The sequence below is a fragment of the Anguilla anguilla genome, chromosome 5 (assembly GCF_013347855.1).
Source record: "Anguilla anguilla isolate fAngAng1 chromosome 5, fAngAng1.pri, whole genome shotgun sequence".
Classification (NCBI taxonomy): Eukaryota; Metazoa; Chordata; class Actinopteri; order Anguilliformes; family Anguillidae; genus Anguilla; species Anguilla anguilla.
In genome coordinates, this window is record NC_049205.1 from 59931792 (window position 1) to 59959442 (window position 27651).

Below are 27651 nucleotides of genomic sequence, written 5' to 3' on the forward strand. Positions count from 1 at the left end.
GTGTGTGTGTGTGTGTGTGTGAACTTTTCACCCTAATGAAGAAAAGTCATTGTATTCGCCAATTAGGTCTTGCTTGGCTTAGCTGGCCTTTTGAATTACTGAGCTCACAGGGCTCTCTTTCATCTTAATGATGTTCCAAACAGTTGGTTTTGGTTAGCCTAAGGTTTGGGCCTGTATCTCTGACTATTTTCTTATTTTTCAGCCTCATAATGGCTTCCTTGACTTTCACTGGTTAACAATCGCCAATAACAGACTCCATGAACCTCGTTGATCATGGCCTGTGGCCTGCTCCTTCTCCCCGAGCACCCCGTCAAGCTCCTTCTGACACCTCTCTGGAGACCACGGGTAGAGATCGGCACACGTCACTGAGCTGGGCGACATCGTTCTCCACCTTAAAGGCTGCTGCAGCTGTGCGCATTTCAGCCTCATGCACAGGTAATCATAGGAACACAACTGAGAACTCACCCTGAACATCTGGGTGAGTCATGAGGTACAGAAAGGCTGTGAGGAGTGTGTTGGCAAGTGGTGTCTGTTCCAGCAGCGAGGAGGTCATTCAGATAACCGAGCAGCTGTTTTTCATTGAAGGAAGAGCCATCATCTCCTGTCTGAACGGGACAGTGATGAAGACAGCAATGAGAGGGATCCATTGGTAAATATCAACCCATCATCACTGAGTTTCATTATTTTGAACTGGTCACAATATTTTAAAACTGAATGTCACATTCTGGCTACAGAGTTTAAAAGTAATGTCTGAAAGAATTTCATTTGGCCTGGGTAAATTTGTATAGTTTTGAATAGACTTCAATGGGGAAATGTACTTTTTGGCACCAGAGGCTCACTAAACTGTAATACCTTGTAAACACCTCACAGCTAGACCAATGAGGGTTTGTAGCTGGAGGGGAAGGTATCGCGTGTTCTCCCTTGGCTGGTGTGATTCAAAACCGGAGATGTTAGTTATTTTCCTCTGTTCGTAAGAACAGGGCACAATTATAATTAAGAATGCACTGGTTCCGTTGCCACGGGTTAGATATGAAGGCGCTGCTTCATATCCAGCTTAAAACTGGCCTGAAACGGATCAGTAGCATTCAGGTTACTCTCCGTTCGTAAACGGGGCTATGCTGTCATCAGAGATATATCCGATCTGTCGCCGGACTGTCAATATCCTAATGGGAGCATCAGAATATTCACAAATGCGCGGAACAACACAACAGACATATCCGTGACCACAGCAAGAAAGCGTAACAGTTACTATGTTTTACTCTCGTGTTAAATCTGACTCCATTTTATATGATAATTAAAAATTTGGCTTTAACTATACGTGGAACTTGGGAGTGGTTACACTCGACTCTATCTTGTGCCATCATTCCTCAATATATGCTCCCGGGCTTTAGCATTATTGTTAAATCTCAGTTCGGCAAGGAATCCAGAGGGTAGGAGGCTGACCACCATAATACATGCCTTCCATGCCTGGCTTACATGGATAGTGCATCGACAGTTATGAGCCCAGGACGGTGCGTATCTATCGGGCTCCTTCAGGCGAATTTGACAAGAACCGGCGTACTACGCCCATGGGTTCTCTTAAGCCAAAACACCAGAACCAATACCACCAATCCCTTAACAGGCAGATCGTGGTCACCTATCTAACTTGAAGACCCCACTAAAGACGTTTACTGTACTAGACCCCTGATCAGTAGGTCCTAGTCAGATTGCCCCCCTGAGTATTTAAACGGAATTTCGGCTGAAAAGAAGATAAAATGGATTAGAGTCATGAAGACCACGCAAGTTAAAAATAAGAATTTATTGAACAGGCAGGTAGGTTATTATCTTCAATTTCCAAAATCAATTATAAAGGTTAAAAACAGAAATTCAGAGTAAAAGGGTTCTTACCAGCCTGTTTAGCTACACACAGAACATCGAGTATGCGCAGTGCGGGAAGTCGATTGCGATCTTCCTTGTGAATCTACACACACCACGCAGATTATGTGTAACGTGGGGAAGTCGTTTACGATCTTCCCTGGCTATATCTACACACAGCGCACATAGTATGTGCACGGTGGGAAGTCGATTACGATCTTCCCTGATTGCTTTGTCTCCCTTCCTTTTAAGCCAAATCCCGCGTTTGGTCTAGGCGGCATTGCCATAAATTAACCTGTCCGAATCATAAATCTCTAATTCCGGCCCCCACCATTTGGAGGAGGTTGTTAAAACAATTGGTGAGGAAATGGGGAAAAGGAGATGATTACCAGAGAGGACATTCCATTGTGTTAGGTTTTTCCTGAGTTATTGAAACTATGTTTTTTCAAATTCTATTTGGTATGAAACATATTTCATTCAATTGCTTGAATTATTGTGAATTATGTACATACCAAACATGCCAAGTGGATGTAATATTATTGTGCAGTTGTCATGAAAATACCCTTCTGTTTAACCATTGTACATGCAATCCATGTTATTATTACATAAGGCATAATACAATAATACAATGAACACATGTGCATGGTTTGTAAGGTTTTCCGGGATTTGTAAATAAGATATACAGATGGTTTATAGTCCAGATCCAGAAAAGAAATACAAAGTGTAATGTCAGAGGGGTCCATATGTGGGCAGTGTGGTACTGTCCCGTGTAGTGCCCCCACCAGGTGCCGGTCGCTTCACCCTTTACGACCCCAAAACACCCACACCCACAACCACAGACAAAGAGACTAGTTCCCCTTATCTTGGTTGTGTCCAGGTGGTAACATTCCAGAGAGCCAAATGGCCTGCCCATTCAGAGGAAGTCCGAGTGACTTATTGTTTTACCACAAGGCTCTCGGGTCCTTTGAAGTACACGCTGCGTCCCAGCATGCTAGCTCGTTCAAATGTCAGCCTTTTCTGGGTCCCAGTTTAATTTCCCTCTTACAACCTCAAGTAACCACAGGTGTTTGCAAGCTTCACTGAGAATCAATCCCATGGTCCCCAGGTTGGGGCACTTATCAAACGGTTTAATCGGTGCTAATTGGATCAGTGTGAACAGGGTAGTCTGTATCTCTTAGGTGGGTGCTGGTTCCCTTTCCTTCCCACATTAGGGGTGGGCATGGATGCATTCCAAAGGGGTAACAAGTACCCCCCCCAACCCCCCATTTCCTGATGGTAGTGGCAGTTACTTTGTCAAGAGGAGAGAGGTGAAAATAAGAATTCTGTAGCATAGCTTAACAACGAATACAATGCATGGTCACCACATCAGCGAAGCCAACTTCAAACAAAAAAGACAACTTCAGGAGTCAGTTCTGTAACAGAGCCAGGGAACCAGTCCAACACTGCCTACTGTGTGTGTGTGTGTGTGTTTCTTTGGGGGGAGGGGGGGGGGGCAGCTCTATATATTGTCAGATACAAAGGCCACCAGAGCAGTAGTCACCATGCTGGGCTCACTGATTCTCCTGTGGATTGGCTTCTACCTCCTCTTCTTCCTCTTTAGAACTCGGAGGCCCAAACACTTCCCCCCCGGACCACTGCCTTTCCCGTTATTCGGAAACCTGCTGCAGCTGAATATGAGCAATCCCTTACAAGACCTGAAGAAGGTAGAGTAAAATGCAAATGAATGAATGAGTACACCATTGTGCACATCACCATGCGTGTGTCTGTATACAAAACCATTAGTACTGTTGACAAGCTGTAATCAAGTCTTAATTAGTAGATATAGTAAGTTTTTGATTTGCTCAAAGGGCAAAATAAGTTTTTGAAAAAGAATTTGATACGATGCCTTGAATCGGGGACACACTGTTTGTTGCGCAACACACTGTTTGTATACTGTTTGTACTTTTTGTAGTATAGCATGATAGAACTGTGGGACAAGCAAGGATTAATTAAAAATATGATTATTTTCTGAATCCAGCGGCTCCAACAGTCAATGCTCTCGTTAAAATGTCCAGCACTCTGAATACTGAACACAAGCGATATTGCGGGCTAGAACCCCTCACTTAACCTACATGTAAAATATATTTGATTTGATTTAATTTAATAATTATGTTTAAAATTAGAATTATCGATTAAATCGCCAAATTCATTGATAGGTCTACAGAAAACTGGTGGAATCAACCAACAAGTCAAAACAAGCTCTATATCAGGTTTTAAGATTAACTAATTGAACTTGCTACAAAGCAGTCAATTAGATTAATGCGTTAAAATCGTACATTCTTTATTGAATGCAGGCAGACAGAAGACATACAACAAAACATTAAACAATTGATTATGAGACACCAGAAAAGATGGTGAGGGAGAGACAGATAAGCCAGTCCTTGCCAAAGTATCACCCACTTCCAATTTAAGTGCCACAGGATGAAAGGAAATCAGCTAAAAACACACAACCAAGGAACCACCACCAAAGTGAAAAGAGAAAAACTCTTCTTCTACAAGGCCCCGAAACAAACAGCAACACAACAACATTTTCCTGTGGCAATCATAAATACCTAGCCCTATTGGGTAATGCCGAGTTAAGGTGAAGGAGAGAAGGGAAGAGGGCTAAGTCTAATTTATGACAAGGACTGGCCTACCTAAAGATTGCATTCAGACTTAAAGTAATGGGAAATTGCACGCAGGGTGTCCGACCCCCAATATGGTGTCTTGTCGTCTTCTGGTTTGTCTCTTCTAAGGAGGCGAGACCCATAGATTTTCTGCCTAGATTATGGTCAGTGGATTTTAAATTTCCCTAATTATATTTGCTTTGATGCTTGTGATGGGGAGGCCAGGCCACATTCTTAGAAACAATATAATATTGTGTCAAATTCACTGCTTCCTTATCTAAGGCCATAATCTAAGCACTACATATCTGACAGAACCACAGACTGTAGAAGACAGGTCTTGCATGTTGACCGCGTAGTCACTTCCTCCGTTACTTCCTCCGTTACTTCCTCGAGAAAACTGAAACACGTTTGGAAGATGGCGGAGACGGAGGTGATAGCTCTACTGGTGGAACCTCGTGTGCAACCCAATTAATCTTCCAAAGTATGGGAGCACGTTACATTGAAGAATTCAAAGGAGACAAGTTTGCAGAAAAACAGCTGAACTTGTGTGGCTCGAGAGCACAACAGTGACGCATGAGCTCCTGTAGAAAAAGAACGTTTGAACCATGACGCAGGATGAAGAGGGCTATAAGCACAAATACAAAATCCTTGCCAAAAGAACACTGCCTGCTTTTCGACAAGCACAGTTTATCACAAATTAAACAAGTTTAGCTTCAGTGTTCGAGTTTTGTTCACCTTGTTGGTACAGTAAGTCAGAAGAGGAAAACGACAACATTGATTCTCTGTCTCTATCTACTGAACACAGATAACATTTCATCATCGCTATGTAAGTATTACTGTTCGAAATATTTCAGTTATATACGTCATTTTTGAAATTGAGTGTCTTTAAATAGGTTATAGGTGGTATTTTAAAATGAGGATATTTCACACTAAGAATGCAAGCGTTCGTTGGTAGCTCAATAGTGGTTTTGTTTCATGCATCAGATATGCTGTGAAAGCTGGAACATACGGGATCTCTCAGTATTTCATTGCAAACTAAAAAAAGAGCAAATCCATTTTTGCTTTTTTGCCAAGACAATTGCATTTGTGGCATTTTATTTCTTCCTAAATTATATAAACAAATCTAATTTAGTACTGAAACACATTTAATCTAACACTGACATCAAACAATAGGATAGCATAAAACTTGCAATACCTGATTTGGGTCATTTTACTGCTATTTGTTGTGTTTTGTTTTATTTTGCGCATTTTGGTCTAGAATAGCAAATTCCATGACCTTGTTGTTTTATCTTGTTAAAACATTTTATGAGACTGATTAAATGAACTAACCACATAACACTGAGCAGCGTGTCACTAACACAAAGTAACCTTTGTTAAACGGTAGTACTGTCAACCTTTATAATTAGCATAATTATAATTTCATCTGATTAAGAATCATATATTATGAAAATGATTGTTTTCAATTATCTTATTTATATATTAATTATCAAGAGTCAATAATATATATATCATTTTTTCAAACCATTGTCGTGTCTATGTTATTTCACTAAGTTGGGCTCTCCAGATGTACAGAATTCTGATTGGTTGTTGAACTTTATACGTTCTGAATAAACCCCACCAAACATCACTACATAAACATATGATTTGTTCCCATCTTCCATTACAAATGCAAGCTGTCGGAGCGCTATGGGAAGGTCTACAGTATCTATATTGGGAGCAAACCAGCTGTGGTGCTCAACGGTCTGCAGGCAATGAAGGAAGCACTGGTCGCTCAGTCTGTGGAGTTTGCTGGACGACCCCAAGACCTGATGGCCAACCACATTGCAGGCAGCGAAGGTAATTCCTTGGTGTACACCTGTTGCACGGACAGTTAACCAGGGCAGTCATTCTACCCTTAACGGTGCGGTTAGCCCTTCTCCTCATTTAGATTTTTTTGACCTCTGGGAAGATGTCCACGTTACGGAATCAACAGTTTTGTGTTAAAAAGACATTCCAGGAAGTGGTCTGGATTACTCGTGACAGGTGCATCCCCGCACTGTAGGTGTCATATTGGCTGATTATGGGCTCAGCTGGAAGAAACACCGGAGATTTGCCCTGATGTCCCTACATAACTTCGGCCTGGGGAAACGGTCCATGGAGCAGAGGATTCTGGGAGAGACTCTGCACATCAGCTCATGCTTAGAGAGAAGTATCGGTAATGAACACTAGTCTGGTAATGAGCACTAGTCTGTAGCAAAGACTATACCAGTGGCCTCCAACCCTGGTCCTGGAGAGCTACAGGGTCTGCTGGTTTTTGTTTTCACCTTAAAATCAGCACCCAATTGAGACCCAAGACACCAGGTGAGTTGAGTTAACCGTGTAATCAACTGCTCTAATTGATCCATGAAGTGCAGAGTCACTATGAAAACCAGCAGACCCTGTAGCTCTCCGGGACCAGGGTTGGAGACCACTGGACTATAATAATGGGCCATATTTACGAAGGTGATGGTGACGACTGGTATCAATCGTCTCTTGACAGGAAAATCCATGGATCCTCAGCATCTGTTCTGCAGCGCTACGTGCAACATAATATGCTCCATCATGTTTGGGTCTCGGTACGAATATGAGAATGAACGCTTTCAGGCCATGCTCAGTATGATGCAGGAGAATTCGAAGATTACCAACGGACCCTGGACTATGGTAACAGCGTTACATCAGGGCATCACATTCATAACCCAGTATTTATTTAAAACAATTAATTTTGAAAACAGTTTTACACTGAAAGGATGAATTTCCATACATAGCAAATGGGGTTTCGCTCTGAAGTTTAAAGCATGTGTGTCAACATACACCCAAACCCGCAGTTACCGCCTCAGTGTGGAAACTATTATCTGCCAAAGTGGTTTTCAAACACAATAACTGATTGGTGGTTGGGAAAGAGACTATTCACAAGGAAGACGAATGCGCCATCAGCGATGGTCAGATTCCCGACCAATCGAAACTATGGAACGGGGGCGGAAAACTGATTGAGTCACACCGGAATGTCGACAGGCTCCCTTCTCCTTGCAGTTATACGACACAGTGCCCCTGTTCCGGAACCTGCCCCTGCCGTTCCGGAGGATCTTTCGGAACTACAGCAACGTGCGGGAGCACGTTCTGGGCATCGTGAGCCAGCAGGAGAAATCCTGGGTTTCCGTGGAGACGAGGCACCTCATCGACTGCTACCTGAATGAAATGGAAAAGGTGCGACCGCACACATCCTTACCCATGGCATTCAGGGGTGCAGTGGGGACACCTTTTCTGCCATGTTTTCAACTGTACAGTGCCCTCCGTAATGTTTGGGACAAAGACTTTTTTTTTCTCTTCTTGATTTGGCTCTGTAGTCTACATTTTTAGATTTGTAATCAGACAATTCACATGTGGTTAAAGTGCAATTTCTCGGATTTTATTACAGGGTAGTATTCAACATGTGAATAGTACGATTACTAATCAAAAATTGTGGAGTACAGAGCCAAATCAACATAGGTCTGTCCCAAACATTATGGAGCTCACTGTACATTCCAATACCTTTAAATTGTTTCTGCAGTATGCATTTTGAAAATGTTTTGTGCACACTGTTTGGAAAGCACTGTATAAATAATGTAATTATTAATAAATTAATTCTAAACTAAGGATTTTTTCCCCCTTTTTTTCAGCAAGGTGACAGCAATATTTGCTTTCACAAAAGCCAGATGGTTGCCCTCCTTCTGGACCTCCTCTTTGCCGCAACAGACACCACCTCCAACACACTGCGCACCACCCTCTTGTATCTGATGACTCACCCACACGTGCAGGGTAAGCTGCGGACTTCAGGTTTTTACCAAACATTAACAAACACCCTGTTTCTGAAATGACAGTCCTCGAGGGGCTGAGAACTGCTGGTTTTCCAACCCTCTCTTTGGAGTCAGGTGGGAAGACTGTCTGGCCAATCAGTAGCACTAATTGCTCAGTTAATTAACTGGGGGAGTGGGAGGGGGAGGGGAGGGGGGGGGATTCAAGGACCAGATTTGAGTATCATTCTTTAATGTGTTAGGGAAACACAACTTCAGAGATGTCTCCCAGCTCAGTGACATGTGCCATCTCTGCCTGTGGTCTCCAGAGAGGTGTCAGAAGGAGATCGACGAGGTGCTTGGGGAGAAGGAGCACGCCTCTTTCGAGGACAGACACATGATGCCCTACACACAGGCCATGACCCACGAGGCTCAGCGAGTCGCAGACACGGTGCCGCTCAGCGTCTTCCACACCACCACCAAAGACACACGGCTGATGGGCTACGACATCCCCAAGGTGAGGCCACCAAGCATCCTTTTAGCCTGTTTCAAAAAGCTACTAGACGAAGAAAGGAGTCGTAGGCAGAATGGCATTGAGTATAAGACTACACACTGCTCGCTTTAACCCCCCCCCCCCCCCCCCCCCCCCATCTCCTCGGCTTTGCAACCTCACAACCATTCCACTTCTCGTCCTCCCCGGAGTCAACTCTATCGTTCTCTCCATTCTTGCCTCAGGGAACCGTCATCATCCCCAACCTGTCCTCTGTGCTGAGTGAGGAAAGCCAGTGGAAGTTTCCCCACGACTTCAACCCCTCCAACTTCCTGAACGATCGGGGAGAGTTTGTGAAGCCAGAGGCCTTCAAAGCCTTCTCTGCAGGTACAGGAAGACTCAAGACGCTTCCCGTCACGCCATAGACACACAGGCCCCAGTATCATTACCCACTGAAGCTGTGCTCTGTCTGTATGTGCGTGTGAATATGATCCATAAAACGGCAGGGTTCTTGGCGCAACAAGTTTGAGAACACGGCCCCCTACCTCTCCTCCAGAACAGTGAAGGAACTGCCTTTGGGAATTGTAATGTTGGAACTTCATACATGTTTTGGTTTTGACAGTTTGGTGTGATACAGTGTGTGTGTGTGTGTGTGTGTGTTTCAGGGCCTCGGGTGTGTCTGGGAGAGGGTCTTGCTCGCATGGAGCTCTTCCTGATTCTCGTGACACTGCTACGCCGCTTCAAATTTGTCTGGCCCGAGGACAGCGGTGTGCCTGACTACACCCCTGTTTTTGGGGTCACCCAGGCACCCAAACCCTACAGACTGGGGGTCAGACTGAGGGAAAAGCCGGGGAAGTGATGCATGTTGGGATAGCTGGTGACGCAATATGTATATAGAAATAACCTGGTCCCCACTCTAAAATTTAACAAGGAATTTGATCTTAATGAGACCCCCTTTTCTAGACCCCCGTGTACGATTTAACAAAATATGCCAACTATCCACTGCTCTCTATACCAAACCAGTCAACAGGAATAGCCTTTTACACGCTGCAAGCGCACAACCCCCTCCCATCAAGAAGGGGCCTCCCTTATTCTCATATTCATGATTAAGACAGGCCACGGACAGCTTTATGAACACAGTTGTTTTTTACTTCATGTTTTTTATTCATTTGTATTGTTATATTAAGTAAGCGGAAATTAGTTGGCTAACATTAACTAGCTAGCTATGTCAAGTAGAATGGATGGCTGAAGAAAGCACTTTAGGGCAGTTTTATAATTCCAGGCATCTACTGCTATTTCTTAAAATGTTATACGTGTACAGGTCTTCAATCGCTAACATGTTTTGATTTATTCTTGGTTTTGTAATAGTTGAATAAAGTAATGTTCTACACTCAGAACTCATCAGAATAAACCATTTCAGAGTAATTTCTTTAAAAAAGTATCTCATGGGGGACCATGCCCCAAAACTCCGTCTCCTTATCTTATCTTTCCCTCTCCAACTCCCTTTTTCTTAAATTACAGCAATTTATCAATAATTATTCCTCGCCACCAAGGAAAAGCAATTCCAAGGTTAACCCAAATTCTTGAACGAGCCCCTGTTGGCTTAGCTGTACCTGGACTCCTGTGCTGGCCAGCTCTGCAGCCACACCCACCCCTCCTCACACAGAAAACAGCACCACAGGACACAGAAACGTCCTGAACACAAGTTTAAAATAACAAATACAGATAACGGTGCAGGTATTTGGCGAAGGTGCGTTAACACAGAGATTGCCAGTGCATCATAGATATATGCCTTAGCATGGTTATTTTATAATATTTTCTTGGTAAAAATCCTGCACAGTATGCCTTCAATGAAAAACTGCCTTGTAGCCATCATGACAGAAAAGCATTCCTCAGAAGCCAATATATTCACCAGTAGATCAAAAAATGCCACAAGACTCCAGGTCAGACACAGTTACATTGTGGTATAGCCCATGTCAGAGAGGTATCCTTTTTTTTTTTTGGTCGCTGGCATGATGTCTTCAGACGTCAGCAAAAAGCGGGAAATGGCGCGTGCCATTCATCGTACGTGAGAGGGCAGTGAGAAAGTAAAAACAAAGCGATTTATTTCTAATTTCAAGCATTTTGAATCTCATTTCGCATTTTGAAATATGAAATGTCCGAAATTGGAAACATCTGCATGGGAGTCAATTGAGGATTGGAGGTTTTTTTTTACGAGTTTTTAGTATTCATTAATTCAATTATTCAATTATTACATTACATTACATTACAGGCATTTGGCAGACGCTCTTATCCAGAGCGACATACAACAAAGTGTATAACCATAACCAGGAACAAGTATGACGAAACCCCTAGAGAGAAGTACCGGTCCAAGTGCAGGGAACAACCGCATAGTTCAACTTGGACCCTGAAGGTTAAACTGATTAACACTAAACAACAAGAACGGCAACAACGCAGTCTATGGAAAAAATACAAGCAGTAGTTAAGACAGTTAATGCACCTAAGTCACCTACGAAACAGCTGCCTAGTTACAACCCTAAGCTTACAGTCATACATTGGAATCAGACCACACTTGAACAGTGATTCGATTTATATGGTCCACGTTGCACTGTTTGAAAAGGAGTTGCACTGTTTGAAAAATAAATTTTAAATAAATTAAAATAACAATGTTAATCCAAGAACGTTAAAGTTCTAAAAATGACAAAGTTGATAACCTGCACGGGCCCGAACACGTGCCCCATGTAAGTTCCATTAATGAGGTGCCCTCTGTAAAATGTAGGAGAAGATAATGGGGGTATACCACTTAGAAGTCTGAAAGTGGCACATGCTTCACGATTAAAGTACATGAAGTAAGTAGTTACCTTTAGTGGCTGATCCTAGATGGGTGCATCTGTAATATGTATACAGTGTGAGTTGCTGTTGTGCGGATGGGAGTTGAGCGGCTACGCTGGACGTAGATCAGGCGTCAACGGAACAAAGAAAGAACGCTGAAGCTTCTGCGAGCACTCGGAAGTGTGGCACACAAACCACGTGTGAATCACCACGTGGTCTCGAGGTGATTTCTGTCAACACACAGAAAGCAAACTATTTAGCTAGAAACTTGGGTGGAAACCAATGCAAAGACAGAGTAAGAACTTGACAGGAAAAATACCGCTGTAGGAATGGCATCAGAAGCAAAAAGACCAAAGGTCTGTATGTGCTTTTTAAATGTTCTGATGTTACACTGACTGGAAAAGCGGCCATATGTCCTTGATTTTGTATGATCTAACATGATACAAAACACTGCTTCCCGAGCGGCTAGCTGGCTACATAGCTAGTTAGCCCTCATGACTTCGTAAAATGGTGTTATGGCTTCTTATCTTAAGACAACTGCCACTCAGCAGTTTAGATGCTTGGTAGATCTGGCTCGTTGATTACCCGTTTCGTTGGCTTCTTCGCTAGTGCTAGCTATTAACGTACTTGAAGTGTTTACTTAGGTGACAAATATCCTTGTCAAAGTAATCCACTCTCGGTACGTTACAAGACATTACGTTAGCTAGCTAGTGCAAAGAACGTCTTGCAGTGCGTGAGAACAGTGCATCTACCTGAGCTGTATGAGCGACAGTACTGCACCTGGCTATGAACATTCAACAACCAGGGAGTGTGCGTGCACCAAAAACGAGCTAACTTTGCAAACATAGTAACGTCACATACGTACAATTGCATGATAATCTGCTCACGTCATGACAAGCACCGTGTGGATGAAGCTGCAGGTGGAAAACCCAGGTTCAGAACGTAAAGCTCCTTCCCGGTATTTTGTTCCAACCACCCGGATTTTCTAATTGGCACAATTCTTCACACTGATTCTTCAGTCACGAGGTAGAACTAATTAGTGAAATCAGCTGGCTGAGCTCATGGGTGGAAGAAACAGGTAGGACTTTTGCTTTCTGACCCCTGAACTTTCCACCTCTGGAGTTGATGACCGATTCAGTAATTCAGAGCCTTACCTCTGGATAATCCATAATCTGTAAACTATCCTAGTAGTAAACAGCAATGGCTTTCCATCCATGAAGATTGATGTCATTAAAGCTCTTCTTATAGCCGTTCTAAATGCAACAGGCATTGCCTGTTGTTGCCCTATCCAATCAACCCAGTCCATATTCAGTGGCAGTGCTGTATGTATTCCGAAACCTTCAAGTATGTGTGTCGTCCATCAAGGTGGATGAAGATTCAACCTCAGACCTTTCGTCAGAGGATCCTCTCAAGAACTTCATGCGCTGGTGTGATAAAATTGGTCTGACGCTCAGTAACAAGGTAAGCAGGAGTTACAGTACCATCTACATTCAGTGATGTGAGTTTTGTTTTTTCCCTCAGAAAACCACAAACTCTTACTTTTTACTTAATTAGAAGCCTTTGTAATTCCAAGGATAGAAAGAGTTGTGATTTCTAAGATGCAAATACAGGTTCTTGTAATTCCTAGGGCAAATAATTTGAAATATTTTAATAAGTCTATATACAGTCATTATTGCATATGAAGTCTGGCCAGGGACCCCTTGTTGAACACTGAGGCTCTGTGCGGTAGAAACCCTGGCAGTGCTAATTTGGAGCTTTGCGCCCCTCCCCTTACAGGTGTACCTGAGCCGAGAGGGCACGGTCGCGGAGTACGGCATGCTGGCCAGCGGGGACATCGAGGAGGGAGAGATCGTCTTCTCCATTCCCCGGGCCGCTGTCCTGTTTCAGAGCACCACCAAGGTCAAAGCTGTCCTGGAGGAAGGTAAGGCTTAGTTTTCAGGTAGTGGATAGGCTTCTGTCTGTATTGTAGCAAGCCGTCTCTTTCATGATAACTGTACTTTTGTTTAAGGAACTTTACCTGGTGCACTCAGTACCGTAGTACTGACTTTCGAAATGTACAGTATAGCAGTAGAGGTGCTTGCAAGCACAGCTGAGAGAAGATGAATTCTCATTTTTAACCTGGACATGGGACCAGGTTTAATTGTTTCCACAATGCAACGGTGCGTCTCAGACCCTTGTCTCAGGACACCTGCCGTGTTCTTCTCTGCTCTGCCCAAGCTAAGGCCTCTCTGGACAGCGCGTCCGGGTGGGTCTCTCTCCTTATGGCTCTGATGTGGGAGTACACCTCTCCCGAATCCTACTGGGGGCCCTACCTGTCCCTCTGGCCTGACTTCAAGGTCCTGGACCACCCCATGTTCTGGTGAGGGACACTGACATTTAATTCTTATTTCTGTGGTCTGTTTCAGTTGGAGAACCTCCGGGTTCAGTTCAACTCTAGATTACGATAATGACGTTTTTGTGGATAGTTGCATGATGCTTCCCTTTGTGGGGCTCTGCTGTAAAGTGGCATCCTGATTGGTGTGTGGTGTCATTTCTCCTGTTCGTCCTGGGACGGGGGAGGCAGGTCCGAAGAGGAGCGGGTTCGACTGCTCCAGGGCACAGGGGTTCCGGAGGCGGTGGACACGGACCTCGCCAACATTCGGAAGGAGTACAGCGACATCGTCCTGCCCTTCATGCGCCTGCACCCCGACCTGTGGGACCCCGAGAAGCACACGCTGCAGCTCTACACCAGCCTGGTGGCTTTCGTCATGGCCTACAGGTGACTACAAAGAGCCTCCCAAAAAACTACAACTCTCACAGTGCCCTCTCCCTGTTCTCAGGCTCCGTTTCATCAGACGATCGCAAATAAGTATCTCGTGTTCAGAAACGTTTTGTGCCCTGGCCTCACGCCTGATTTAATCAAACGTTGGTAACTCACAGATTCGAGCAAACATTTGACAGGTGCTGATGAATCGCACTTGATGTTAAATTTTGTGTATGTATGTTACGGTTCAAAACTCACTCCCTCGTCTTGCTGACTCTGACATTCCCACTCTTGGACACACTTGCTCTTTTCCTTATTCTCTCTCTCTCTCTCTCTCTCTCTCTCTGCAGTTTTCAGGAGCCTCTTCCGGAGGAGGATGAGGACGAGGTCGAGCAGGAGCCGAACTTCCCCATGATGGTGCCAATGGCCGACATGCTGAACCACGTGTCCAATCACTGCGTCCATCTGGAGTTCACGCCTGTGAGAGACACGCCCACATTGTCAGCACTTTCATACCCCCCCACCATCTTGATGACATCAGCACTCACCCCTCAATATCAGCTGTGATTGGTGGTTTCAGTAATGAACACGGGGGAGTAAATGGAATAAGATAAAGGACCAAGGCAATATTCTGTGCTTAAAAAAATAATGTAACATATATATTACATGGCCAGTTCTAATGAACAGCTAAAAATGTGTCAGTAAAACCTTCATCAGGGAGTGAAAGAGTGAAGTTTTACAGCTGCATCTTTGCCAAATAAAAGCTCTGATGCAAAAACAGATGCAAACCTGCACTACAATACATTGACTTCTCGGCATCATGCATTGGAATAAAACATGTTGAAATTATTTAATGATGTCATGGAAAGCATCATGCAATATTGTCCGGTAGACCTTCTCCTCCCTCTCGATCTGTCAGACGTTTCTGTTTAATTAAGTAAAAACAATCACAAAACTCCCTGATGTTTGAAGAAGCCCATTTTCTCAGCCAGTAGGCTTGGTTTTGACTCGCCTCAGGTGGGGATTTATAATTCGGGGGGGGGAAAAACTCCAGCAAGGGTTGTGAATAGCGGTTACCATGGTAACCTGGTATGACAGACGTGTCTTCCTGTCTCCATCCCCCAGGACCTTTTGAAGATGGTGTCGGTGCGACGCATAGCGATGGGGGAGGAGGTCTTCAACACGTACGGAGAGATGGCCAACTGGCAGCTGCTGCACATGTACGGCTTCGCCGAGCCGTATCCCGGCAACAGCAACGACACCGCGGACATACCAATGTCCAACGTCTACAAAGCGGCCGTCCAAGGTGAAGGGGCTTGGGGAGTTTAGCGGGGTGATGTCAGGACACCACAGTGTGAATCGGGCACATTATTATTTTGTGTAAACACCACATAATTTCAAATATATATATATATATTTTTTGTTGTTTACATACTTGAGTTTGAAGGTAAACCAGTCTAGACACACGAGACTGGTATGCAGTCTGCAAACAAAAAAAAAAACTCTCGCCCTTGTGACACAGGCTGATAAAATGGCTTGTCCCTGTTGTCCCGGTGCAGCCACACAGAGCAGGGATGACCAGCGCCTCCTGGTGGACAAGTGGAGTATGCTGTGCGATATGGAGATGGTCGGGGAGAAGGGCGTGTTCATCTTCGGCCAATCAGGGGTGCTGACGGTCACGGAGCTCTACAACACGCTCAAGGTGCGAACGACTTATAAAATTTCCATTCATGCGTCATAAATGCTAGAGCACTTTTTCCCTGTTTGAAAGTCACTACAGGGATGTGTGCTCCTGTTTTAATGTTGCTGCTGGGTCCGCCACTCAGCTCTAGTGTGCAGTCTTGGAGGGCCGCTGTATCTGCTGGCTTTGGCACTTAAGCGATTTAAGTCACTGATTGGCTAGAATCTGCCCACTTGCTTCCAAAGCCTAAAATTGGCCACCGATTGAAACCACAAAAACCAGCCAGATGGCGCAGCGTGAGGCTAACACAATACGATACACGCCTGGTCCCGATCACGGCTGGTGTGGGTGCTCATCACGGCTGGTACAGAAAACATATGGTGCTGAACACACCTGGTGCTGAACACACTGGGTGCTGAATATGCCTGTTGCTGGACACACTGGGTGCTAAACATGCTTGGTGCTGAACACGCCCGTTTGCTCCCTCCAGATCCTCAGCATGCCGTCGGAGGAGTTCGAGGAGTGGAAGGAGAACGAGGGCTGGGAGGAGGTGGAGGAGGAAGAGGACGACGAAGAGGACAAGATGATGCGGGCCCTCTCCTTCGAGGCGATGCCCCAGCTCGCCCCCTGCTGGAGGCGGCTGGTACACGCCTCCGCCCGCTTCACCCTCGACTCGTACCGCGGGGACCTCCGGGCTGACAAGGAGCTGCTGGAGGACCGGGTGGCCTACGCCCGGCTGAGCAGCAGGGAGCGGCACGCCCTGCAGGTGCGCTACGGCCAGAAGGTGATCCTGCACAAGCTGCTGGGGCTCACTCAGCCCTGACTGCCCCCTGCAGGTCCGGAGGTCATCCTGCACAAACTGCTGGAGCTCACCCAGTCCTGACTGCCCCCTACAGGCCTGGAGCATCCGCAGTGAACTGTTAACTGAACACCCTTCAAAGGCAGGCTTTTTTTTCTTTTTTCTTTTTTTTAAATCGCATAATGTCTCATTTCAAACCGTATCTCTCAACGTTAAAGAACTGAACAGGTTTCAACATGAACCTTGGGATTTCAGGGTTTTTCATAATTCAAATCCCATGTACTGTCAATCCACGCTGCTTTTAATTTCTTTCTTTTTTTTGCTACCCCATTTCTTTCCGAAAATTGTATACCCCCACTGGGTTATAATCTCCTGTGGAAAGAATGTCTGAACTCCTGCCAGCCTTGTGAGTGCTTACCTGAAGTGAGCCTGCATATAACACTGTACCACTTGTGTGTGTGGTGAAGCAGAACTAAACCTCACTGTCGTAGGTTAAGACCTGTAGTGCTTGTTTTGAATGTGCTCCATCACTGAAAGCATATTGCTTTGTGTTTTGTACGGTATAAAACATCCATTGGGTGTATATCTGAGCAATCTCCCCCAAGGCTTTCCACCTTAATCCGTGGATTGAAAGCATTGTGTTTTAAGATCCTTTTTTTGTATTTATGGCAATTAGGGCAACTAGTTAAGACAGTTGGGACAGTTACTCAGCGATACACATTACATTACAGAATTTAGCAGACGCTCTTATCCAGAGGAACTTACACAACTTATATATACTGAGGTTAAGTCATGCTCAAGGGGACAAAGGTGGTGTCGAATCCAGGAATCAAACCTGTGACCTTTAGGTTACAAGACCAATTCCTTGCTTCAAACACGCCCCCCCTGGTTCCAAGCTCCACCTTCCTAAACCACTCGCGCTGTGGCCACTGCGATGCAGATGCCGCCATGTTGGCTCAAGTCAGGATTTTCAGTGGAGCCGTTGCTGATGAAAGTGACCTTAACTGTAAAGTGGGTGGTGTCAAGTGACTACCATTTTGTGAGTAGATCAAGTGCTGTGTGTACCTATACAATTTCTATTATTTTTTAAACAATAAAATTCAATTGAAACATGTCCCGGCTTTTCAATGAGCTCAAAGGAGGGCCAAAACGTATCGCACACCACAACAATCAAAGTAGCAACCAAAAGAGATGCAGTTCAAGACTTTTAATGCGTTAACTACAGAATGCATACATACAGGAAGTAAGTGGCAGGAACTAAAGGCAAAACTAAAGTACTACAAAATACAACACGTGGACCAATACATTTACAAAACATTCAAAATCCTTACAAAAGGGGCTGTATTGGTCCATTTCTTTTTCTCTCTTTTTTTAAGTTTTGCAATTTGGGGTCTTTGTACAAACTAAGATTTTAACCCATCTGAAATTTCTGTAATCCACAATTTTACAAGCATCAGGGAGAACCCGTTACCCCAAGTTTAAAAATTACACACCCCACCCTGCACTTTTGTCCACCCCCTCCCCTCTCCCCCCCCAACCACACAAAGCCTGGAATAAACTCTGATAAAAGAACACAGTGCACTGCTCCCCCCCCCACCCCCTTACGATTCCTCCCCACAAATTAAAAAAAGCAAACCAGAGCTAGGCTTTTTACCACGCCTCACAAGCCTCTGAATGCAAACTGAAACCAATCTTTCAAAGAAGGCAAAAAACGAAATCCTCTTGGGGGAGACTGAGCTGTGGGACCCACCAGATGGGGATGGGGGGGGGGGTTTGGGGTTGAGGGGGACGGGGGTGGCTGGCTTGCTCCCCAAAAATGGAACTCTAATCAGCAGCTGCCTTTCACTGTACAGAATTTGAGCATTTCCCACCCCACCCCCCCCCCACCCCCGGTCTGTGACCTCAGATTAGCATGCCGTCTCTTCTTACCATCCAGTTGTGAGACGCCCGTCTACTCCCTTTTTATTTACATTAAAGTTCCCAAATTATATTCACAGCATGTCCTTCTCTTTTTTTTTTTAAATTTTTTTTTTTTTTTTTTAATTTTTTAAATTTTAATGATTTTTTTTTGTTCTTTTTTTTGGGGTTTCTTTCTTTTTTTTGCTGGCCAATAAACTGAAAGCAGTCCGCCGGAGGCAGTCATGTGACCTCGTGTGTCTTGGGCGTGTCCTGTGTCGGTTGCCGGCCGGTGCGGTCGCAGGGCGGAGGGCAGGGTGTGTGTGTGTGCGCACCGTTGGGAGTCGTCGGGGCAGGGGGCAGGGGCAGGGGTTTGGGCGGGGCTGTGGTGATTAGGGTGCAGCCGGATTAGCTGGCGCTGGTGCCCTCCATCACCTGCTGTGCTTGTTTCTGCCCCATACAGCACTGAGCCACCGACTGGAACAACCTGGGGCAGGAAGGGAAGAAGTGTGCAGTCAGTAAGCTTTCCCTCTTCAGTGCTACAGGCCACAAACCCTGCACAGGGCTACTGCAGCTCTGACCTGCTCATCCCCCCAGCACTACAGGCCATAAACCTGCACAGAGCTACTGCAGCTCTGACCTGCTCATCCCCCCAGCACTACAGGCCATAAACCTGCACAGGGCTACTGCAGCTCTGATGTGCTTGTCCTCACACAGCCTTACAGACCCAGTTCCCCACTGCAACACAGCCCAGACAGCACAGGCTATAAAAACAAGCTGCCAGCAGGAGAGCATATGCGCACACGCATGCACTCACACTCACATTACACATATACAAACTTACATACAGCACAAATTAGTAATGCCACAGACACTTTTAAATCTGATAACTTCTACAACTTGTCTCCCCCCTCTTTTCTAAGTGTTTTGAGCAACTTTAACTGCCAAATGTCTATCCAGGTAATTTCTGGTTCACTTAAAGCTTTGCTTGATTATTTGCTCCGCCTCCTTCACCCCACGCATTTCACTGAACATCCACTGCATTGGCGTTGGCGCCCGATTATGACATCACAATTCACTTTGCAGCATAAAAAGGTCAGAAGGGTTTTCAGTGCTTGTGACCTCACACAGACAGACTGAGCTGCAATATGCACCAGTCACATGTGCTTATTACCACTCTCACCCAGACTGCTGGTGATACACACTCATAAAAAAGGGGGGGGGGGGGGTATGACTGTTACCCTGCCCAACACAATAAAAGCGAAGCGGAGTTTGATAAAGCGCGGGGGGGGGGGGCATTACTTCTCTATCTCCGGTGCGCAGTGCACAAAGTCGTGGTTCCAGAACTTGAAGGCGGGGTTCTTGATGAGCTCGATGAAGGTGATGAGGAGACCCCAGGGGTGTGGCCTGTTCACGATCAGCCTCTCCAGCAGCACCCTGTGGCAGAAACGAGCCAATCGAGTCACTCGAGCGTTTAAGCCACCCATGTTACAGAGTTGCTCAAGCGCTTCACCACGAATGTTACAAACAAATCGAGTCACTTGAGCGTTGAGCCCACCAAAGGCTACTAGTTCTGTCTTCGGTTTAATGGAGGCTGTTACATGAATTACTACAGTCTAGTACTTCTGTCCACCAGAAAAAACAAGGTACCCCAGGCCTGGCCAGCAGAGGATGGGCTCCCCCTCTGTAGGTGGGTTCCTCCCGAGATTTCTCTCCATTAGCAAGTGTTTATTTATTCATTTAAACGTCAGTTGCTTGCTCTTTGGGGATTCGGGCCAGATACTTCTCAAATTATCCTTTTGGTTTCCTCTGAAAAATGTCTGTCTCGCAGTATAAAGTGTTACACAGACAAAACCGAATCGAGTCGCTCACCGAGTGATCTGCTCTTGAATGGCTTCTGTATTGGCTTCGGCAAACAGGTAAAGCATAGTGCAGCTGAAGTAGTGGGTGTGGCTGTTTGGATACCGCAGCTGATTGGCTATCGCATTAAGGAACAGGTACCGCCCTGAAAACAGAAACAGCCCAAAGTAAGACACAGGGAAACAGAACAGGACATTCACTGCTATAGTTCCACAGGCTCTGCAATCCCCACAACACAAGGACACCTGCACATAAATACAGCTACAGTGCACAGGCACTTTTATACTGCACAATGCCCTTACGAGACAGGCATACTGTGCACACCAAACAAACCCCACACATTTCATATTAAAACACACACACGTATCATTCACATCACACACACAGTCTATATTATTCACATAAACCATATTCACAATGAGATGTGTGGCTGGGACAGGTGTAGGTGTGTAGCTGGGACAGGTGTAGGCGGGTAGGAGAGGTGTAGGTGTGTAGCTGGGACAGGTGTAGGCGGGTAGAACAGGTGTAGGTGTGTAGCTGGGACAGGTGTAGGCGGGTAGGAGAGGTGTAGGTGTGAGTAGCTGGGACAGGTGTAGGCGGGTAGGACAGGTGTAGGCGGGTAGGACAGGTGTAGGTGTAGGGACAGGTGTAGGCAGGTAGGACAGGTGTAGGTGTAGGGACAGGTGTCGCTGTAGGTACACGCGCGCAGCTCACCCTCTGTGTCCAGGTCCACGGCCAGGTTCTGGAAGATGTCCATGTGGGCCGAGTGGGTGATGGTGCTCATGGAGGGGGTGCTGCCCTTGTTGTGGATGTGCGCGATGGCCTGAGTGCCCACGTACAGCACCAGCGCGTTGATCAGCTGGATGTTGTACCGGTTCCCCGGCTCGTTCGACACCTGAAGCCACAGTCACAACACACACAAAAAAAAGAAGCTCCTGATTACATACGCTCTTTATTATTCTCTAATCCTTCAGACCATTTCCCCTAATCCTTCATCTTATCGCTGAGCCCTGTGACTAAATCTAACTGAATTTTCGGTTTAAAAATGTAGAAAACAAATATAGCAAACATTTCCTTCCTAAATTGAATTATTCTGTACAAGTTTTGAGTACTGTCATACAGCAAAAAGCTTTTAAATTCGTATCTGCTACATGCAAGAAGGTAAACAGACAGATATAAACTATAAACCAGAAACTGCCACTGTCTTACAAATACTAAAACACTCCTAATCCAACTCTGCATCTGACTAACAAGGGCATTTTGCATAAACACAAATTAACACAATGCAGAAAAAAAACAAATAAAAAAGTTTGATGAAAGAGTTAAAAAATTGTTAACCTGGTCTATAGATGTGTCACTTTGCTGCAAATGTTTCCAGGGACCCAGAATGGTGCCCCCTACCTGCAGGTTGCTGCGCAGCTCGGACAGAAAGGTGACAGGGGAACGAGTCTTTAGGTAAGAGTCCAGATCCTTCTTAAACTGAGACGGCATCACCCCGGTGAAGTTGGTGAGGATGCGAGGGGCGATGTTGATTTCGCTCAGCATGTCCACCTAATAGGGAGGGGGGAGGAAGGACGGCAGGGGTGTTAAGCGGGCGCAAACATACGACCGGCCACGAGGCACGAGGAAAAAGGAGAGCAGCGCCCCCTGCAGCACTGAAGAGGGTTCAGGTTATTTAGAAAATGCACTCAGGATCAACAGTGCTGATTAAGTCCTAGAACAGAACCACAGTAGAGTGCTTTCACCCAGGACACACGCACAACAGGAAGCTGTAGCATCACACACACACACACACACACAGAACCACAGTAGAGTGCTTTCACCCAGGACACACGCACAACCTGCAGCTGTAGCATCTCACACACACACACACACACACACACACACACACACACACGCTCACACACACGCTCACACACACGCTCACACACACGTCCTTGTGCACCACCGGGACGTATTAAAAAATGCTATAAAATGACAAAAAAGGCCTATTCCAATTTGCCCCATTCCTAAACCATAGAGGAAGAGCACCCAGGGGACAGCTTCCTTTGGGCCAACCTGACAAACTCGATATAATAAAGACTGAAAGTTTTTTTTTTTTTTAGTTTGTAGTCCAAAAACAAGTCACAGCCATCTATGGTGAGCCATGAGGCAGTATAATTTACAGATCAGTGACTGAGGTATATCCAGCTTTTAACCTCCGGTCTACTCCTTATTAATCTAATTACAGTTATAATACAGTCTGATTCCTCAGCACACGTATGTAACTATTTTCCACTGTCTTGTTGGGTAACATTGTGTTGTAAGTCAGGTCCCCCCACGCATAAAGAGATTTCCATCTGGATGGGATATTCCTGGATAAATAAAGGTTAAATAAAATAGCATCGTAAACGCTCCCCCCCCACCCTTGCGGAAAAGCGTTCCGTTACCTTCAGGTTGGGGGTGAAGGGGTCGGGCAGCCTCATGTTGCGGGGGAAGGCGCTGAGGATCAGGTTGCGCAGCTGGATGCAGTTGGGCGGGATGACGTCGCAGAAGCCGTAGTGGTAGTCGCACAGGAACTCTGGGAAGTCGTGCAGCAGCACCAGCAGCACACGCAGCGTGCCCTGCAGGTTTAAACACAGCCAAAGACAGAGGGGCGGCGGCGGCCATCTTAGTCAGCTCATCTGCAGAGCCGTTGCAGATTTAAACACAGCAAAAGACAGAGGGGCGGAGGCGGCCATCTTAGTCAGCTCAATCCGCAGGGCCATGACCGGTGCAGTCATTTCAACAACTGCACAAATTAAACACTACTTTTTTATTTTTATTTAAAAAGCCCTTCAACAGGGCCATTAAGAGTCAGGGAAACATTTACAACACGTGTATAAATGAGCATAAACAGCAGCATGGGCCTGAAGGCCAGGGCTGCACACCTTGTAGAGGATCTGCATGTGCTTGTTGAGCTCTACGTTCCTCAGGAAGGGGGCCAGGTACTTGAAGAGGTCGATCAGCAGCTGGGCGTACATGGGCCAGCCCTGGGAGAGGGGGAGGGGGGACGAAAAAGCGGGATATTAAAAAGGGACGAGGAGGCGGACCGGGCCACAGCGAGCGCCGAGTTTATCCGTTTTTCTCTGTTTTTAAAAGAGGACGTGCGGCCTTGCCTTCTGCTGCGGGGTGTGCGCCAGCATCCGGGCGATGAAGATGCGGTGGGAGATCAGCTCCAGCCAGGCGTACACGAACCCCGGCGCTTTGGTGGGCCGCAGGATGTGGAACGTGTTGCTGTGGACGAGCAGGAAGAGGATTCCCAACGTTAGATCCCCAACGTTAGCCTGATGATGGACTGAGACTGACCACCCACCACCTCCATTCCCAGAGCAGGAGAGAGGAGCCTATTCCACTAAGGCTGGTTCAGGTCAAAGTTAAAAAAAATCACCAGCTGACAAGAGTTTAAAGATGAGACTGCTAACCCTGTTGTTACGGAAACCATAATTTAATTTGTTCGCGGTCATCACAATTCAGTCCATGTTCTCTGCTCAGTAACGTTCCTAAATGAAATGAAAACTCATTCATCGTGGAGGCGTTAGTTTTGAGCTGAACTCGTCTTCAGTGGCTTTCTGGAGCTGGACAGTGCTGCGCTGTGATAGGTGGAGGCGGGGAGGTGAAGCGCTGTGATAGGCGGAGGCGGGGAGGTGAAGCACTGTGATAGGTGGAGGCGGGGAGGTGGGCGGGGCTCACCAGAAGGCAGTGAGGGTCTGGAAGTTGATGGTCTCCAGCACGTGCTCGGGGGCGTTGAGCTCCAGCAGCAGCATGATGAAGATTCGGTGGTACGGCAGCTGCTGGAACTCCGTCTGCCGCACGTCGTGGTCCTGGATCAGAACGCCCACCACGATGCCCAGGACCTGCGGGCGCCAACAGCCAAAGGGGCGGAGTTACAGAACAAGCTCTCATCACAGAGTCACAGCCGTCAATCAACGCCTTTCCCCATGTCCGTAAATGGAGAAACTTGTGCGGGATTCCTGCGTTTCTGAGTCACAGGCACCCACAGAAAAGTAACTGCCACAGCCAAGCAGAAGCCTGCTCATGTGACTGACAACCCGGCGAGCCAATAGGAGCCGTTTAATAATCTACAGTGATTTCTACATGACCGGACAAGTGAGCTCTGAAATGCAGAAATCAGGAAATCTTAAATTTTCCTCAAGGTGGTTTGGTGGCAGCTGAGCGAGCTCCCTGTGCCCACACTCCCCGTGCCCACACCCCTGTACCCTCGCCCACACCCCTGTGCCCACACGCTCACTCCCTGTGTTCCCCCGCAGCCACCCCCGTGGTGCCCCACCTTGTTGAGCAGGTTGATCTTGGTGACGGTGTTGGTGGCCTCGCCGGAGTGCTTGACCAGCAGGGCGATGAGCCGCACGAAGGCGTCCAGGTTGTGGTAGCACTTGGCGCGGATGATGGCGGCGCTGGCGGCCGGGTTGTGCTGCTGCTCGGCCTGCGCCCGGTAGCTGATCTCCACGCACATCTCCGTGCACAGGCGGAAGAAGCGCGTGATGAGGTCATCGGTCTTCAGGATCCCCTGCTGGTGCATCTGCGGTGGGCGGCACAGCAAGGGCACCCAAGTCACATGCAAGCCCGAGACCCCTGACAAAATCCCTGAACTGACAGAGGCGCTCCCATTTCAACACATCAAAGCCTGTACATTTCCAGGTAATACCCAGTCTGGAATTCCCTGGAAAACTCCAAATGACTCAAGTCCTAGGACCAGAGACAAAACCACTCTGGGGCAGGAATTTAAGAATTAAAAAAGCGTTATCTAATGCAGTCCTGTCTCTGCTGCTGGTGTACTGAAGCTTAACCACAGGAGCTCTAAAAGCGGGCGGGACGGCCGCTCCGTACCTGTCCCACGAAGGCGGAGAAGGCCTTGGTGCTGTCGCGGCCGGCGGCGGCGGAGTGGTACAGGTTGACCCACTCCCTCAGCAGGTACTCGGCCTTCTCCCTCAGCCCCGGCGGGTCGTCGTACTCCGACGCCTGGGAGATCCCAGAATGCATCATGAAGTTGGGCCCCCCGTGGGCCCGGTCGATCATGGCCTCGTAGTTGGAGCGCACCACCTCCATCAGCTGGGGAAGCCTGCGAGCGCAACAGAAGCACTCATTACTTCTACCTCCATTACCCACAATGCAGTGGGGGCTTACAGAGACTGAACTACAGAGTGCGACAAAAATATTTCTTCAAAACAAACAAAATGCTTCTGATTCCCACCACTCTTTCAGGGCAGGGTTGAGACATTTAACCAATAATTATTTATCCAATCACAAGCTCAGAAACTCAGTGTCCCCCGTGTGGAGCCCCGGGCTCACCCCTCGGGGGCGTTGGCTCTGGAGTGGGTGCTGGTCCTCATGAGCGTCTCGATGGTGTGGAACAGGTCGGACTCCGTGATGTGGCTCACGCTGCGCTCGTCCACCAGCAGCAGCTTCACCAGCTGCATGGCGAAGGCCACCGCCATGTAGTGCAGCCCGTTCTCCATCGACTGCCACGGGGAGAGAGGGAGGGAACACAGGCGTGGTGAGAAGGGAGGGGAGATGGTGAAAGGAAAAGAGAAAAGGGATAAGGATAGAAGGCAGGGGGGGAAGGGTAGAGGAAGGAATGAGATGGATGTCCCAAATTTAGCATGCGAGACTAACCAGCATCATATAACCGAGGCATGATGTCAATTTGTGGCTCCAATGTCATTAGAAATAATGTGAGTCAATCAAAATGCATTTGCACTGCAGGGCACTGAGAAAGGGTGTATTTAACCCACTGAAGAGCAGGCTTTTTGGAACGTTTTTTTCAATATTCTAACACTGATAGACAATGTGATAGACTTTAAGATTCAAGATTCAAAAAACTTTATTGTCTAAGTCAGTGTTCTAGAACTCCACTGCTTTCAAATTACCAGTAGTGACTGTGACATCAGCATTAGAATGTCCAGTCCAATGAGCACTGAGCCCAGCGCACACAGGAGAGAGCCCTGCAGACAGGCCATCGGGTGGGCGTGCTCTTACCTGTGCCAGGTGCAGGTCATACTGCTGCATGTTCACCAGGTGGTTCCGGATCAGCAGCTCCACGGCCTCCACGTTGTACTTGTACTCATCACGGCACTCGATCAGGCACCTGTGACAGGTGGGGATTAGTCATTCAGTCCACCAGCACTCATCCAGGAACACTGAACCCCAACCAATTTCCACTAAGCAAGGCCATCAGAATTTAATTAGAACATACTGAGGACTTCATGCAGTTCAAAAATATGGCACAAAAAAATAACTTTAAGCAAATATCTAAAAGGTCACCAAAAGCAGCAAAATATTAGACTTCTCACATCATAAATTCACCAAATAGTAAACAGCAGTTTATTATTTCATTTATTTAAACAGGACAATGGACAGTAACTGCCCTCTAATTAGCTTAATAGCTAAATTTAATCTGTAGTCCGCCAGCAGGAAAAAAGCAGGCAAATTTACAATAAATATGTAGTTGAGTGAGCATGCCAGTGTGGACCTATTCCCGAGTGTTCCTCAGCTTTCCAGGGGCCCAGCCATGGGGGGGGAGCAGGGCCGCGTTTTAGGAGCTGAGAACTGATGTGGCACTACAGCGTAACCTCTTCAGTCACAGAGCGCACCAGAGGCTTAAATAATAGTGCAGGGGTGTGGGGGGCGGGGTTTGTAATGTGCGGGGCGGGGCTTGGGCGAGGGGGCGGGGCCACGGGGACTCACCGCGTGATCTGCTTGTTGCACCACTGAGGCCCGTAGGCCCGGCCGTCCTGCAGGGCCTTGAGCACCAGCAGGTGGCACTCCCGATAGCGCAGCAGCAGGTCAGCGTCCGCACCGCTGGTGGCGTCCAGCAGGCCCTCCACAGCCTGGAGAGAGAGAGAGGGGGGGAGGAGAGGAGGGAGGGGAGGGGGAGAGAAATGGGTGAGAAGAGAGAGGGAGAGAGACAGAGAGAGGGAGGAAGAGAGAAAGGGGGGGGAAGGAGGGAGGGAGAGAGAAGAGGGAGAGACAAAAAGAGAGGGAGGATGGGATGGGGAGAGACAGAAGTTGAGCAAAAGTGTGAAAG

General features: G+C 46.9%; 3 protein-coding genes and 1 long non-coding RNA gene across 20 annotated transcripts in view; 2 read left to right on the plus strand and 2 right to left on the minus strand.

Moving 5' to 3' along the window:
• Positions 1-498: 498 nt before the first annotated feature.
• On the minus strand, positions 499-12538 carry LOC118226850. Its single transcript, XR_004765108.1, has 4 exons — positions 12475-12538; positions 11639-11839; positions 3395-3548; positions 499-605 (listed from the first exon to the last, which is right to left on the minus strand). It is a non-coding gene; the product is annotated as an uncharacterized LOC118226850 (long non-coding RNA).
• LOC118226835 (cytochrome P450 2F2-like) lies at positions 3396-10181 on the plus strand. Of its 2 annotated transcripts, none has more exons than XM_035416788.1 (9): positions 3396-3557; positions 6173-6335; positions 6541-6693; positions 7018-7178; positions 7548-7721; positions 8174-8312; positions 8617-8804; positions 9023-9164; positions 9443-10181. In XM_035416788.1, exons 1-9 carry the CDS (start codon positions 3396-3398, stop codon positions 9634-9636), a joined length of 1476 nt encoding a protein of 491 aa, XP_035272679.1. In that variant the 3' UTR covers positions 9637-10181. The 2 variants fall into 2 exon arrangements, with proteins under 2 accessions (XP_035272679.1, XP_035272680.1); XM_035416789.1 differs by lacking the exon at positions 3396-3557 and adding an exon at positions 4022-5325 and having other exon boundaries at positions 9443-9636.
• On the plus strand, positions 11800-17946 carry setd6 (SET domain containing 6, protein lysine methyltransferase). The gene is made up of 9 exons (XM_035416806.1): positions 11800-11965; positions 12975-13070; positions 13386-13530; positions 13827-13968; positions 14173-14367; positions 14703-14832; positions 15478-15658; positions 15912-16054; positions 16524-17946. Exons 1-9 carry the CDS (start codon positions 11939-11941, stop codon positions 16854-16856), a joined length of 1392 nt encoding a protein of 463 aa, XP_035272697.1. The 5' UTR covers positions 11800-11938; the 3' UTR covers positions 16857-17946.
• Positions 17947-18024: 78 nt separating this feature from the next.
• The window catches only part of cnot1 (CCR4-NOT transcription complex, subunit 1), a 35244-nt gene continuing 25617 nt past the window's right edge, over positions 18025-27651 (minus strand). For 11 of the 16 annotated variants that reach the window (XM_035416773.1, XM_035416775.1, XM_035416779.1 and 8 more), the window contains exons 36-49: positions 27312-27454; positions 26604-26712; positions 25917-26086; positions 25455-25686; positions 24898-25146; positions 24300-24463; positions 23726-23843; positions 23498-23599; positions 23018-23191; positions 21927-22139; positions 21303-21483; positions 20601-20733; positions 20031-20165; positions 18025-19215 (exon numbers count right to left, since the gene is read on the minus strand). In XM_035416773.1, coding sequence (XP_035272664.1) covers positions 19137-19215; positions 20031-20165; positions 20601-20733; positions 21303-21483; positions 21927-22139; positions 23018-23191; positions 23498-23599; positions 23726-23843; positions 24300-24463; positions 24898-25146; positions 25455-25686; positions 25917-26086; positions 26604-26712; positions 27312-27454 — 2202 coding nt within the window. In that variant the 3' untranslated portion in view covers positions 18025-19136. The remainder of the gene's footprint in view (positions 19216-20030; positions 20166-20600; positions 20734-21302; positions 21484-21926; positions 22140-23017; positions 23192-23497; positions 23600-23725; positions 23844-24299; positions 24464-24897; positions 25147-25454; positions 25687-25916; positions 26087-26603; positions 26713-27311; positions 27455-27651) is intronic. The other 5 variants (XM_035416787.1, XM_035416785.1, XM_035416784.1 and 2 more) reach the window with 1 other exon arrangement.

What these genes read in the sequence shown, in the direction of transcription:
- LOC118226835 (XM_035416788.1), top strand. Translation starts at nt 3,396, where the DNA reads ATGCTGGGCTCACTGATTCTCCTGTGGATTGGCTTCTACCTCCTCTTC. An exon ending in CCTTACAAGACCTGAAGAAG is followed by an intron (nt 3,558 to 6,172) that starts GTAGAGTAAAAT and finishes TACAAATGCAAG; the next exon opens with CTGTCGGAGCGCTATGGGAA. An exon ending in CTTCAAAGCCTTCTCTGCAG is followed by an intron (nt 9,165 to 9,442) that starts GTACAGGAAGAC and finishes TGTGTGTTTCAG; the next exon opens with GGCCTCGGGTGTGTCTGGGA.
- setd6 (XM_035416806.1), top strand. Translation starts at nt 11,939, where the DNA reads ATGGCATCAGAAGCAAAAAGACCAAAG. An exon ending in CAAAGCTGTCCTGGAGGAAG is followed by an intron (nt 13,531 to 13,826) that starts GTAAGGCTTAGT and finishes GCTCTGCCCAAG; the next exon opens with CTAAGGCCTCTCTGGACAGC. An exon ending in CTACAAAGCGGCCGTCCAAG is followed by an intron (nt 15,659 to 15,911) that starts GTGAAGGGGCTT and finishes GTCCCGGTGCAG; the next exon opens with CCACACAGAGCAGGGATGAC.